The sequence below is a fragment of the Bactrocera oleae genome, chromosome 2 (genome assembly GCF_042242935.1).
Source record: "Bactrocera oleae isolate idBacOlea1 chromosome 2, idBacOlea1, whole genome shotgun sequence".
In the NCBI taxonomy this organism is placed as follows: Eukaryota; Metazoa; Arthropoda; class Insecta; order Diptera; family Tephritidae; genus Bactrocera; species Bactrocera oleae.
The window spans coordinates 10524529-10537164 of record NC_091536.1 but is presented as its reverse complement, the minus strand read 5'-3'; the positions used below and the strand labels follow the sequence as shown (position 1 = coordinate 10537164).

Sequence of the window (12636 nt, the reverse complement as noted above, 5' to 3'; positions counted from 1 at the left end):
GTGATTTATTAATTATGAAAGTAATGAAGAACTGGAACCCTTAATTATAGATAAAATTTTTCCTATGGGCGATATACATATTAAAATATAAACATTATTAATTTACAAATATAAGCAAAATATTGAGTCGTGAGTGTTGACATTTTACACAATAAATAAATATCCCTATTATAATTGTAAACAAAATAACTTTGATTTTAGTTTATACAAACGATATAGTATATATTTATTACGGAATTTATTATTTTGTTTTACAACAATGATCTCCTACCGGTGCGATCATGTGATCGTGATCTTGAACGTGGTTTTTTGCTTTTCTTTGTTTTCTTCTTGTGTTGCTTTTTCTCGCGTCGACTTAAATCTTCGTCATCGTCGCTATCACTGTTAGTGGAAGTCTCTGTATCCGTTGTCCGATGTCGTTGTTTACGTTTTGATTTTTTACTACTCTTCTTCTTTGACTTCGTTTTGTGGCTTGAAGATTTTTTTTTCAGCTTACGTTCATAGGCTGAGTCGGAATCACTATCAGTACCAGAAGAAGCGCTGGTGTCGTCAGTGTACTGCTGACGCCTGCTGTAGCTACTAGCTGACGATAGGCGTTCTTCATGATCGATCCGACTGCTGTGTTCCCTTGATCTACGTTTGGTTGCAACACACTCTTTACGTCGGTCGTCGTAACGTTCACGGCGACTGCTGCTGCTGCATTGTTTATCTAATTCAAAATGGCGAGCACTGCTATCTCGGTATCCATCGCGCCGTCTGTCTCCTTCATCTCGACTACCATTACTGTAGTAACTTTGTCGGTCATCGCTCCGCTGTCTTCGAGAACTACTGTGTTGATCAAAGCGTTCCCGACCATTGTCATATTTATTTTTTTGTGTGGCCTTTTCTGAAATTTTATCATTATTTCGTGGGTCATCACCCTTATATCCATGCTTATGCTCTGATTTGTACTTGTCATCGCATTCCTTTCTATACTCGCCTTTAATCTCATTCTTCAGCGATAAAAGTTTATTATGATTTTCTTCTTTTTTTATAATAATTTGTCCGTGTTCATTTTCCATTCGTTTGTATTCTTCATATTTGACAGTATCTGAAAAATATTAAATATTAGTGCGATGTTTTTAATATTTAACTCTTAATTCTTACTAATGCATTTGCCGTACTGCGCATACTCTTTCTTCGAAACGGGTTGGCACAAGAATTCATTGAAGGCTTCTTTGCCTCCACCTATTGCCATTTTTACAATAACACGACCAGCATGATCATCAAAACCTTCAATTTGCCCATACATATCTTTATGTTTACCACCCAAAATTCGCACATATGCTTGCTTCTTTATCTCTAGTACTTCGTTCTTTTCCGGTGCCACTAATAACGGTTGTTTCTTAAGTGCTTTATCAGCGCCCAAACCCATTCCTTTTGGTCGTACAAATAGCATTTCATCAGCTGGAGCTTCACCTTTCTTCTGAATAGGCTCAGTCCAGCCCATGCCTCGCAACATTGCCTTGCCAAATTGTTCTATGGGCACATTGTCGTAATCATCTATTGTCGATTGTTTGGCACCATCAAGTGGCAATTCGTCTGCTTTTAACGCGGGTAGCACAAGGTTTTGATCAATAGTTTCATTGCCTTTACTTTGTACGGAAGCAAGCAATTCACGTGCCGCTCTCTCCTCTATCGTTTCATTTACGTGATTTCCATTGTTGTCATTGCTTATTTGACTAGGTTGCTCTTTAGGTGGAGGCTCATCTGCCTCACCTAAAAGAATAGCACGTCTTTTAATTAAACTGGCAAGTGCCGCGGATGTTTTTGTATTTTCCTTTAATGGTATGACCATTGGAGCATCCACTTTCTTTTCCCTGGAATATACAAAAGTCAGTTATAAATATTATTATTAAATATTGCACAGGATTTACTCACTCTATAAGTTTTATTTCTTGGCCTTCCAAGCATTTTATGAGCTCAATTTTGTTTTCCTGTTTTTCTTTATCTTTGTTTGATGGTAACAAATTTGTTTTTTTTGTTATTTTGCTAAATCCAAAGGATATTTTCTTAGAGTCCATTTTTAAGTAAACGTTTATCTCTTATTTTTGTTAAACTCGTATAAACAAATGAGACAAAATCAGCTGTTTAGCACTATGTTTTGGCAATTGGAAATACTCTAAAATATATAAAATATCACTAACTCGTTAAGTAAAAGTTACCATATATATATATATTTATAAGATGACATTTAAATTCAAAAATTTATTTTAAAATTATAATTATATATATGAAATTGGATTTTCTAGAAATTCCTAAAGCAGGTATACGTTATATTTGATAATTTATGGTTATTCATAATTAAATATATATTAAATTTAAACTTAACAAGCTAAAATATAATTTTAAATTAAGAAATTAAATGCTATTATAATTATTTTAATTTATATCCTTATTAAAGTTAAAAAATAATAACATAATTTAACTTCAATAATAAACACATCTCAATATCGCGCATCTTTTATTTCTTTCTTGCGCACAGCATTTAAAGCAAGTAAACAGTAATTTTCTATTTCATTTTACTGTCATTTAACAGTTGATACAGTTCAGTGGAAAATTCGTATAACCTCACAAGACTTTGCTCATGTCATTCCAACACCTTTTGCTTTTGACAACCAGTAGCCGCACGCGAGCATTGCACGAGTGATTTCAATTAACTGTGAAAAAGTTCAATAAAAATCTTTAAAAATGTTTGGAGGACAACAACCGATACTTGTGTTAAGTAAGTAATATAAGTTTACAACAATACAATTTCGATAAAGCTAATATATTTTCTATTAGGCCAAAACACAAAACGTGAATTTGGCCGCAAGGTGCAGCTGGAGAATATAAATGCCGGAAAGGTGAGTATACAGCAGTGTGACTCATAAGACTACACAATTCATAAACGAATATTCTTGAACATATGATACAAAATGTTGAATTTTCTCAATTATAGGCGATTGCGGACGTTATTCGTACATGTCTAGGACCACAGGCTATGTTGAAAATGCTTATGGATCCCATGGGTGGCATTGTAATGACGAATGATGGTAATGCCATATTGCGTGAAATCACTGTCCAACACCCAGCTGCCAAGAGCATGATTGAAATTGCTCGCACTCAAGATGAAGAGGTTGGTGATGGCACAACTTCTGTAATTGTTTTGGCTGGAGAAATGCTGGCTGCCGCTGAGCCATTTTTACAGCAACAAATCCATCCCACAGTCATTATTCGTGCATACCGTGAAGCTCTAGAGGACATCATCAAACACTTGCAGTCAGACCTTAGTGTACCACTTGATGTCAATAACAAAGCAAAAATGGCCGAAGTCGTTAAGGCTTGCGTAGGCACAAAATTTATTGGCAAATGGTCTGATTTAGCGGTGAAAATTGCATTGGATGCTGTCCAGACTGTGGCATTGAACGATAACGGCCGTTTAGAAGTAGACATTAAGCGGTAAGGATATTTAAATACCTAAAGTGGATATATATATTTATGAAAATTTTGATTTTAGGTATGCTAAAGTGGAGAAAATCCCTGGTGGAAGCATTGACGAGTCAAGTGTGCTGAAGGGTGTTATGATCAATAAGGATGTAACCCATCCTAAGATGAGACGTTACATCGAAAATCCACGTATCGTATTGTTGGATTGCTCTCTTGAATATAAAAAGGGTGAAAGTCAAACAAACGTAGAAATCATTGGCGAACAGGATTTCACACGCATGCTACAAATAGAGGAGGAGTTTGTGCAACGCATTTGCGCCGATATTATCGCCGTCAAACCAGATATTGTGTTCACAGAAAAAGGTGTTTCCGATTTGGCGCAACATTATTTGCTCAAGGCTGGAATTACGGCTATCAGGCGTCTGCGTAAAACAGATAATTTACGTATTGCACGAGCATGTGGTGCAACGATTGTCAACCGCACCGAGGAATTGTCAGAAAAGGATGTCGGCACTGGTGCTGGCCTCTTTGAGATTAAGAAAATTGGCGATGAGTACTTCACATTTATAACTAATTGCAAGGACCCAAAAGCGTGCACAATCCTGCTGCGCGGTGCCTCGAAAGATATATTAAACGAAACAGAACGTAACTTGCAAGATGCTCTACATGTAGCAAGAAATTTAATTATTGAGCCACGTTTAGTAGCTGGTGGTGGTGCTATAGAAATGGCTGTATCTCAGTTGTTGTCACGTAAACAATTGAAAGGACCTTACACTGCTGTCGCACAAGCACTGGAAATCATTCCACGTACGCTGGCACAAAATTGCGGGGCCAATACTATTCGTACTTTAACTGCGTTGCGTGCAAAACATGCATCCCACTCAGGTGAGGAGTCGAAAAAGTGAAAACACTTTGAACAATGTATAATTCAATATCCTTATGCAGGTGATGGCGTCTGCGCTTGGGGTATCGATGGCGAATCTGGCGAAATCGTTGACATGAATGTCAAGGGTATCTGGGAACCATTGGCTGTAAAAATGCAGACATATAAAACCGCTGTTGAGACTGCTATTTTACTGCTGCGTATAGACGATATTGTGTCCGGCTCGAAAAAACGAGGTGATGATATTGTGAACCCCGCTGCCGCCGCACAGGGCCAAGAATAAAGAGCAGGGAAAAGGAATGATCAAATTGTATTACCATATTAATGCCACTAATATATACTTTATATAAAACTACAATTCACTTTGCTTAAAACAAAATTTAAAAAAATTTGATATTTTTATTTGCACTGTGTTTTTGTTAAACACAACATATCTTTATTCATTCTTATAAAATTTGTTTTTGAGTTCTCTTAAAAGTGAATGATACAAAGTAAAACCTAAAATTTTACCGTATGCTATTGAACTATATCGCAAACGCTTTTGACGATGTGCAAGATAAGCGTCGCCTTCATATATGTAATTTACACTTTCTCATTAACATTTAACAATAAATTGAAAAAGAACTTAAATTTGATGATTTAATTTAATTCGCATCATTATTTTTGCGCTTAGTGTATAAACGTTCATCCATCAGTTTCAAAACTTCTAATCCTATACATGTGAATTGGGGCTGCAAATAACGCGCAAATATCTCTAAGCATTTGGGATTTTCGGGAAGCACTTCTTTTAGCCAAGGTATAAGAGGCGGCTTGTGTGAGTGTATAATACTGGGCACGCTTAAAATCGTCGTTACATTTTGCAAATCTGCGCCGTAATTTGGTTCAGTTTCCAAGTGACATGCTATGTATAACATTTCAAAGGGTTGCTTCTGCAAACCACTTGTATCGATGGGTCCAATTAGCTTGCCATTAGTGTTAATTTTCAACCAGTGTAATGTATGTAGTAAACGCAAGTTCCATTTCGGCAACAAATCCTCTACAACAGCACGCTGAAGATCTCTGGAATTTGTACACCATATGGCCACTATGCTACGTTTATGCATTAGCTGCAACATAGGAATTTGACTTAGCTGCTCGGTACTAAGCATTTTATAAGCAAGTTCTCGTCGCGCACGTTTTAGGCGGCGTATGTATTTATTTCGCCAAGGTGGGTCTAATACAATTAAATCGTAGCCAACTGAGTTGGGCGCTAGTTGTGGTAGTAACTTTGTTAACTCTTCGACATTACAATTGAAAAATTCACAATGCGGTGGTATGAGGTAAGAAAGCGCGCCAAACTTACATCGTTGAAATGTGGCGTTTTTATTAACACCATTAAAGGTGGGAAAATCTTCGATAGTAATTTCTTCCCAATAGCGTGGAAAACTATTATCCGTATGTGTTTCGAATTGTACACATTGCTTCAGGCGCTGCAAAGTCTCCTCTGCCAATGTTTTTAAATGTGTTAGCGCTGGGAGTGCATTTATGTATTTTAATTTTCGTCGTTTCCTCGGATTAATTTGTTCGCCTTCCTTCGTTGCACTGCACCGATCCTCAGCATCTTTTACACGTTCATGAAAATGGAAAAGCTCCTCTCGCAATTCCCAAACCTCTGCTACTTCTTCAGTATCGTCGTTATATATACTATTAATTAATTCTCGATGATCGAGATATATGGCGATTTTATTACGTATTTCGAATTTATACATATTTATTTAGGTACGAAATTTACATTTTGCCGAAGTCGGCCGTATACACTGCTTTTTCAGTTTTTTTCACTTATAACTTTTAACTTGCTATTGATTACTTCTTTCAACATCAGCTGTTTTATTATGCCGCACAATAAATAAATTATGCGCGATTTCCGGCTAGTATCAAAAATCAGCATACTAACCAATAAGAATGGAAAATAATAAAATATTAATCGAATCTATGTCTACCGCTTCTGTTATATTCCAGTAAATCATCTGTAGCATGTCTGGCTATAAAGTTAATAATGTCCGTGACAGAACGCGTCGATGCACTATATTCTATTAAATTATTCTTATCGTCTCGTCTTATGTAGAGTATTGTTGGATAATACCAAGCATAATATTTTAATGGTAAATAATTTGTTTCTGCATTAATTTTCACTACTATTATATCTTCATCTTGTAAAAGCTTCCCGACTTCCTCCAGAATTGGCATTAATTCTCGCGAACATGGGCATTTACTACTATATAGAACTAGGAAAATATCAATATCACTTTTAAGGACCAACTGCTCAAAATTGCTTGCTACCCCAATACGCACAAATCCCTCTTCGTCGTCCTTTGGTATTGTTTCACTTTTATATAACTCATCATTCATTAGTTGATGACTAAATTGCTTTAAGTTATCGGCATTCAGCTGTCCCACGAATTGGTAAATGTGATTATCTGTGTCTACTGCGTAAATATCCGGCCGTCGATACTTACTAAAGCCAAGCTTCTTACAACGCTTCCAGTAGGTTTCAGCGCGTGGCCGATAATTTAGCACGGCTTCATAATTATCAAAATCTGTTATGGCGAAGCATATGTCATCTCCGTATTGCAGTGCGGATTTATAAAGCATATCAGTGTAGCAACGTAATTCGGAGGCATGTTCATTAAAACTGTGAAACATTATAATATATGGAAAGCCGGATGTTTCAATTGTTTCCGTGGACTCCAGATTGACTATATGATCTCCATAGTTTTGATGCAAAAATATTTCAAGTTTGTTTGGTTGAACTGCATCTTTAGCAATAGCTGTTGATTCCTCTAAAGCCTCTCTGAGTTGTGCGGTTGTGATTTTACCATATAGCCCAAATCCCGTTGGATCATCATCTTCTGATTCTTCGGAGTAATACAATTCTGACGAATTATCATTGTAATCTTCGGCTGTGCTAACAGTTTGCTGCTCTTGGTTGCACTGATTTGCATTTGTTATCCCAACTAGATCCATAAATGAAATTTAAAAATATTCTTTTGGTGTTTTTATGCTCTTGCTGATTGTCTTTATTGGTTTAAATATTTATTGACTAGATATGCCTGGATATGTTATTGTAAGTTGTTTTGTGGATATAGTATATAAATGGATACACAAGCTACCAAAAAAACAAAATGTGTACAATTAATTTGGGATTCCCATAAGCAAGCAGACGTGCGCGCAGAGTATTGCGCTAGCGTAGTTTTCAATTGGCGCCGTTGAATTCCGCGGTATTTATCAAGTATTATAATTTTTTTTATTGTTTTAACTATGTTATATTGTTTATATATTAATTTTTAAAATATTAGCAAAATATGAAAAGAAGAAACATTTTTGTGGTTCCAATATATAGCCGTCGGCAAAAAATTCTGTCAGCACAATACTTTTCTTCTCCGTTTCCCATTGTACGCTTAAACGAGCATAAACAAAAATCAAGTTGTTTTGTTTACATTAATCAGCTGATTTTCCTTGGAAAGCATGGTATATGAGTGCTATAGTGATAATTTTGATTATTTGTTTAATATTTATACCATGAGCAGAACCAAAATGAAACGTTGGAGACCCTATATAATATGTAAATAAGTGATCGGCGTGACGAGCTGAGTCGATTTAGCTACTTAACTTATGTCTGTCCTAAACCAGAAGGCACCCTGTGAAAAGACGATTCTCGTAGCGCTGGACTTTCAAAAGCTTTGGACACAATCAAACACACAACGCTACTTGAGGACATCGAACAATCCACGCTTCCTCCAGGAAGCGGTGGATTATGAAAAACCAGAGCGGTCGGCAATCATCCGTACTATTTCGAGGTCAAACATCTAAGATAAGTAGAATTAAACAGGGGCTTCCGCAAGGTTGTGTGTTCTCCCCGTTCTCTTCCGAGAATTTCTATCATCTCGTACGATGATGACTGCACGATATTGACGTCGGGCAGTGGAATCGATGGCATGTGCTCAAAAGTAAACGGCTCCCTCTCCGACCTTTCTCGCTTTTTCTCTGCAAGGAACTTAACACTCTTTCCCTCAAAATCCACAGCAACTATACAGCAACTATATTCACTAACTGGACGAAAAAATACAGACTGAATCTGAACCTTACCGTCGATGACATTATAATTCGGATGGTCAATAACCCTAAGAGTTTAGGTGTAACTTTTGATACAAAGGAAGGCCCGCTTCAGGTTAAGGAACACAACGAGCTCTTCTCCAAGCAGTTTCTGCTGGGATGTTTTCGCAGAAACCACCCCTGTAGTCGTCTGCTTGAAGCGGAATCGTCTACCAGTAAAATCAAGAGATCCTTCCTTGACTTTGTCGACGACATTAAACAGTATACCGACCAGACTTCGGACGCAATAAACTTCAGACATGTACTGGCCGCCATTCACAGTGGAACCATCAACACCTTCACGGACTCCCTCTCAGTGAACGGCGTTCTTGGGGTCAAACCAACATCCATTACAGACGAAATTCGAAATTACTTCCAGAGTGTTTTTGTCGCTACAACAACAACAAACAGCAGGTTTCTTGGTTCTACCGTTAGTTAAATTCGAAGAAAATTAACCTAAACATGTTAGCCAATCGGTGATTAGATAACCGCTACAACAACAACGAGTATAGTTGCCGTTCAAACTGACCGATCAAACTCAAGTTCTTATATGGAAAACTTTTTTATTTGAGTAGGTATCTTCACGAAATTAGCCACACAAAATAAAGATTAAGAGCTTTTTAAACCTTTTTATGCTATAAAAAATGCATCTGCTAAGTGTATTATAGCTTCCGCGATTGATTTATTTGGTTTTCACACTATTTATTTAATTATGAGTTCCAAGACATTAATTTCAAGATTAAATAAAACATGTTTTAAAATTTGCAAATTTATATCCAAATTTAAAAGCGATAAAAATTTTATTTACAGAAATGAAGGCACTTTAATTTTTAGTTTACGCTAAGTTTTATTTGTTAAGGTTTTACATTAAAAAAAATAAGGCTCCTCTGGTTTGCAGTTTGTATTTTACACCATACATATGCCCGTTGACGGATTCCCGTTGCAATTTAAATATTTGTATTATTTTTTACTTTCTTATAAAGTACTATACAAAATGGAAAGTTTGTTTATTTTTTAAAATATAGTATTGCTGACTTTGAACACAATAATATAACATCTTATGAAATAATAAAAGTCGGATTCATAACATAATTTCTATGTTACATAACATTTTTTAACAACACTCTCAGACGCTTAAAGTGAGATACAAAATAAAAATTAACTTTAAACTTAAACCTCTGTATGTGTAGTTAAGAAAACCAACGTATCTGCCTGAGTTTATCGTAAATGGCGAAATATAACGCTGTCGTGACTGTAGATTTCAATAAGGTGGGAGCCATTCCTTTGTACAAACCTGTTGGGCCCTCTTGTTTGATAGTCTTCCTTAAACAACTGAAAATGCCAGTAGCACGTATATTTTCACCGAATGTTTGACGATTTGATTCAAAACCCTGTATGTGCAGTCGCTTTTTCAATAAGTCAAAGGGATAAACGAGTGATTTGGACAACATGCCCGAAGAGCCGCCTAAAACAAGCAGCACCCATGTCGGCAGTTCGCTTTAGAAATTAATTATATTATTTTCTAATAAATATTTTACCCAAAGTAAATGTACCTGCGATTTTCCACATTATAGAATTGCATAGCTGATTTACTGAAAATTCGATAAAGCATAAAATTCGCTCCCATTAATGGTGCAATTTGCAATAGTGCTGTATTTAAGCCGCGATAAACTCCACGTATACCCTCTGTACGTATTATTGTTGATACAGCGCGCGTTGCATTTTTATATCCTTTGCTCCTGTCCTGTGCAATAAGACGTGTACGTATTACATCCATAGGCGTTGAAAGTATAACAGCCGTAGCACCAGCCGTGGCACCACAAAGAAAATTCGATGTATTTGTGTGATCCTTAAGGTATGTCGTTTGCTTGGCCGCCAAACTTAATTGTTCATATGTCCAAAACTGCGATACACCATAAATTATGCTAAGCACTTGACCTGGATTGTGCCCCTTCCAGAAGGCGAGTACACCTTCTTCGCGGTAGATTGTGCGTATAGCTTGCGCTATGCTTGTGTATTTTGATTGTTGGTTGATGTGCTCTTTCAGTGGCTCCACTTGCAATTGGAAACGTATTTTTAGCACGTCCAATGGCTGACAGAAGGTACGTGTAATTGCCGCACCCAAGCCACCGGATATTATTTGGCTCAATTGCTCCGATGCGCTGTTTATTTTCCATTTTTCCTTAATGTATTTTTTAAAATCTGGCGATGATCGTTGATTGTCAATAGTTAAACTTGACGATTCAGCTGCCGTATCGCCACCGCCTGTTGGTGAAATAGTATTTGTTTTAGCGGTATCCAGTTGTGTCGTCATTGTCAGGAATTTAAGTTCACAATGTAGTAGAACCGATTTCGTTTCGTATTTTGTACTTTAATTTGAGTAAAAATCTGTACGACCTACATATAGATATTTCTAAAAAAAATAATAATGTGGATTATTTGTTGTGCGCTTTTTTATATTTTTTTTTTATATATCTACACATTTCAATGAGTAAACTGTTTTTAAATACCACAAGTACATATGACCTCTTTTAGGTCAAGTAATTCATATGCGTGTAAGACTATCGCCTCAAGCGAATCTTTAGCTTCTGTTTTCTTCAATAATGAAATGCGGAGACAAATAACTTGTATATTTAATGTAAATAGCTGTGCTTGAATGAAGCGAAAGTTTTATATAGGCTAATGGCGCTCTGTTATGTGCTTCTGCTGTTTCAGTAAGTTCACGAGTGCAACTCTATTACAAATGTAATGAGTTAAAATAATAATAAATACTATGATACTTTAAGTTTGCTGCGCTAGCGACATGTATTATATTTTGCAATTATTTATGTATATACAATGGACTTTTAAGGCGCATACATACAAATGCCGATTTTTATGTTTATAAAGCGTGAAATAGTTGCAACAGAAAGTCATAACGTGATTCATGCATTAATTTGTTAGCAATTTAGGAATCAGCCATAGCATTGTTATATTATTTTGGTTTTCACTGAGTTAAATGAGCATTTTCGAGGAAACACTATTTGCTGGCTTGTGGTCCATATGAGAATACTAAAACATCAATTTATAATCACGATTTTTGTTAACGTTAAATAATTTACTGCCAAACAACAACTGCTAAGCTGTCTTTACTTTGGAGATGTTTTAAATAAATTTTATCTGTAGACCCACCTTATCTGTAAAAATAAACATAAAAGCACCGTCATGAAGATTACAGAATTGTTTGAAGATTACATACCTAACTCAAACACTAAATAATTTAAAACGATTCAAATAATGATTTTGGTAAGCCTGTGTGGATGCAACTTGCAGTTATGTGCACTGCTATTCAATGTACTTTGACGTGTAAAGCAATACTATGCAGCGAAACTTTCTTTTTGCGGCCACGGATGATAGTTTATTTAATAATGAGTAAACAAGACTAGTTGGCATTTGTCTCAGTAAATGTTACCTGTGTTTCTGACTTTCTTTTGGAAAATCGACTCTCCTCTTTACCGCCACCACCAGTATGTACATAAATAAGTTTTGTTTACAATTTTTGCTTTCATACCAAACTGGTTTCAGTTTTCGGTGTTTTCCAGTGTAGTACGTGAGATCTTGATGAAATTCTACAGGCGGCACTTCATATTTCCACTGCTTTATATTTGTTCGTGTGCTTGTGTATGAACATGCTATGGTTGCGATGGTTCGCCGTGGTTGACAGCTCATCAGCTGTTTTTATTCAACAACATTGCCAATATCAAATATACAATATTGGCAGAAATATAATTTTACCATTTTCCCAATTTTTGTACCTTTAAAAATATTGAATTATTTGTAAATTTTACACAGCGTATAACCTCTCACGAAACTATAGCAGTGTTTTTTTTATTCTTTTTGTTAAATAAAACACTAACATCTAATCGCAGTTATGGTTTAACGTAATGTTTAGATTCGAGGAGGTCAGACATTGCATGCAGAATACTTGTTTAGCTCAAATGTTCCTTTCATGTTTTAAAATCCTAAGTGGTTCCTATGACATTCGGGTCTAATTATCCGAAATGGTCCCGGATTTTTATCCTGCTTATTACTTTGTATTCAGCAACATTCTTCAAATTATTTGGGGAATGGAACTTCAGCCATTCCATGATATCATCCACGGGAGGAAACTTTTA

General features: G+C 36.1%; 5 protein-coding genes across 9 annotated transcripts; 1 reads left to right on the top strand and 4 right to left on the bottom strand.

Annotated features, from left to right (window-relative positions):
* Positions 1-190: 190 nt before the first annotated feature.
* LOC106622203 (G-patch domain and KOW motifs-containing protein) lies at positions 191-2180 on the bottom strand. 2 transcript variants are annotated; one of them, XM_036372984.2, is made up of 4 exons: positions 1921-2180; positions 1147-1859; positions 980-1090; positions 191-886 (listed from the first exon to the last, which is right to left on the bottom strand). In XM_036372984.2, exons 1-4 carry the CDS (start codon positions 2061-2063, stop codon positions 252-254), a joined length of 1602 nt encoding a protein of 533 aa, XP_036228877.2. In that variant the 5' UTR covers positions 2064-2180; the 3' UTR covers positions 191-251. The 2 variants fall into 2 exon arrangements, with proteins under 2 accessions (XP_036228877.2, XP_014096776.3); XM_014241301.3 differs by having other exon boundaries at positions 191-1090; positions 1921-2179.
* A 424-nt stretch (positions 2181-2604) lies between these two features.
* CCT3 (chaperonin containing TCP1 subunit 3) lies at positions 2605-4981 on the top strand. The gene is made up of 5 exons (XM_014241303.3): positions 2605-2764; positions 2824-2885; positions 2981-3480; positions 3539-4353; positions 4414-4981. Exons 1-5 carry the CDS (start codon positions 2731-2733, stop codon positions 4632-4634), a joined length of 1632 nt encoding a protein of 543 aa, XP_014096778.2. The 5' UTR covers positions 2605-2730; the 3' UTR covers positions 4635-4981.
* Mettl4 (Methyltransferase like 4) lies at positions 4715-6103 on the bottom strand. Its single transcript, XM_070108789.1, has one exon. It carries the CDS (start codon positions 6097-6099, stop codon positions 4996-4998), a length of 1104 nt encoding a protein of 367 aa, XP_069964890.1. The 5' UTR covers positions 6100-6103; the 3' UTR covers positions 4715-4995.
* LOC106622206 (Methyltransferase like 4) lies at positions 6072-7714 on the bottom strand. The gene has a single exon (XM_014241304.3). The coding sequence runs from the start codon at positions 7352-7354 to the stop codon at positions 6311-6313; it is 1044 nt and encodes a 347-aa protein (XP_014096779.2). The 5' UTR covers positions 7355-7714; the 3' UTR covers positions 6072-6310.
* A 1521-nt stretch (positions 7715-9235) lies between these two features.
* Tpc1 (Thiamine pyrophosphate carrier protein 1) lies at positions 9236-12156 on the bottom strand. Of its 4 annotated transcripts, XM_070108791.1 has the most exons (5): positions 11934-12153; positions 11721-11855; positions 10993-11658; positions 10036-10895; positions 9236-9979 (listed from the first exon to the last, which is right to left on the bottom strand). In XM_070108791.1, exons 4-5 carry the CDS (start codon positions 10794-10796, stop codon positions 9673-9675), a joined length of 1068 nt encoding a protein of 355 aa, XP_069964892.1. In that variant the 5' UTR covers positions 10797-10895; positions 10993-11658; positions 11721-11855; positions 11934-12153; the 3' UTR covers positions 9236-9672. The 4 variants fall into 4 exon arrangements, with proteins under 4 accessions (XP_069964892.1, XP_069964897.1, XP_014096769.2 ...); XM_070108796.1 differs by lacking the exon at positions 11721-11855; XM_014241294.3 differs by lacking the exons at positions 10993-11658; positions 11721-11855 and having other exon boundaries at positions 12033-12156.
* Between the last annotated feature and the right edge of the window lie 480 nt (positions 12157-12636).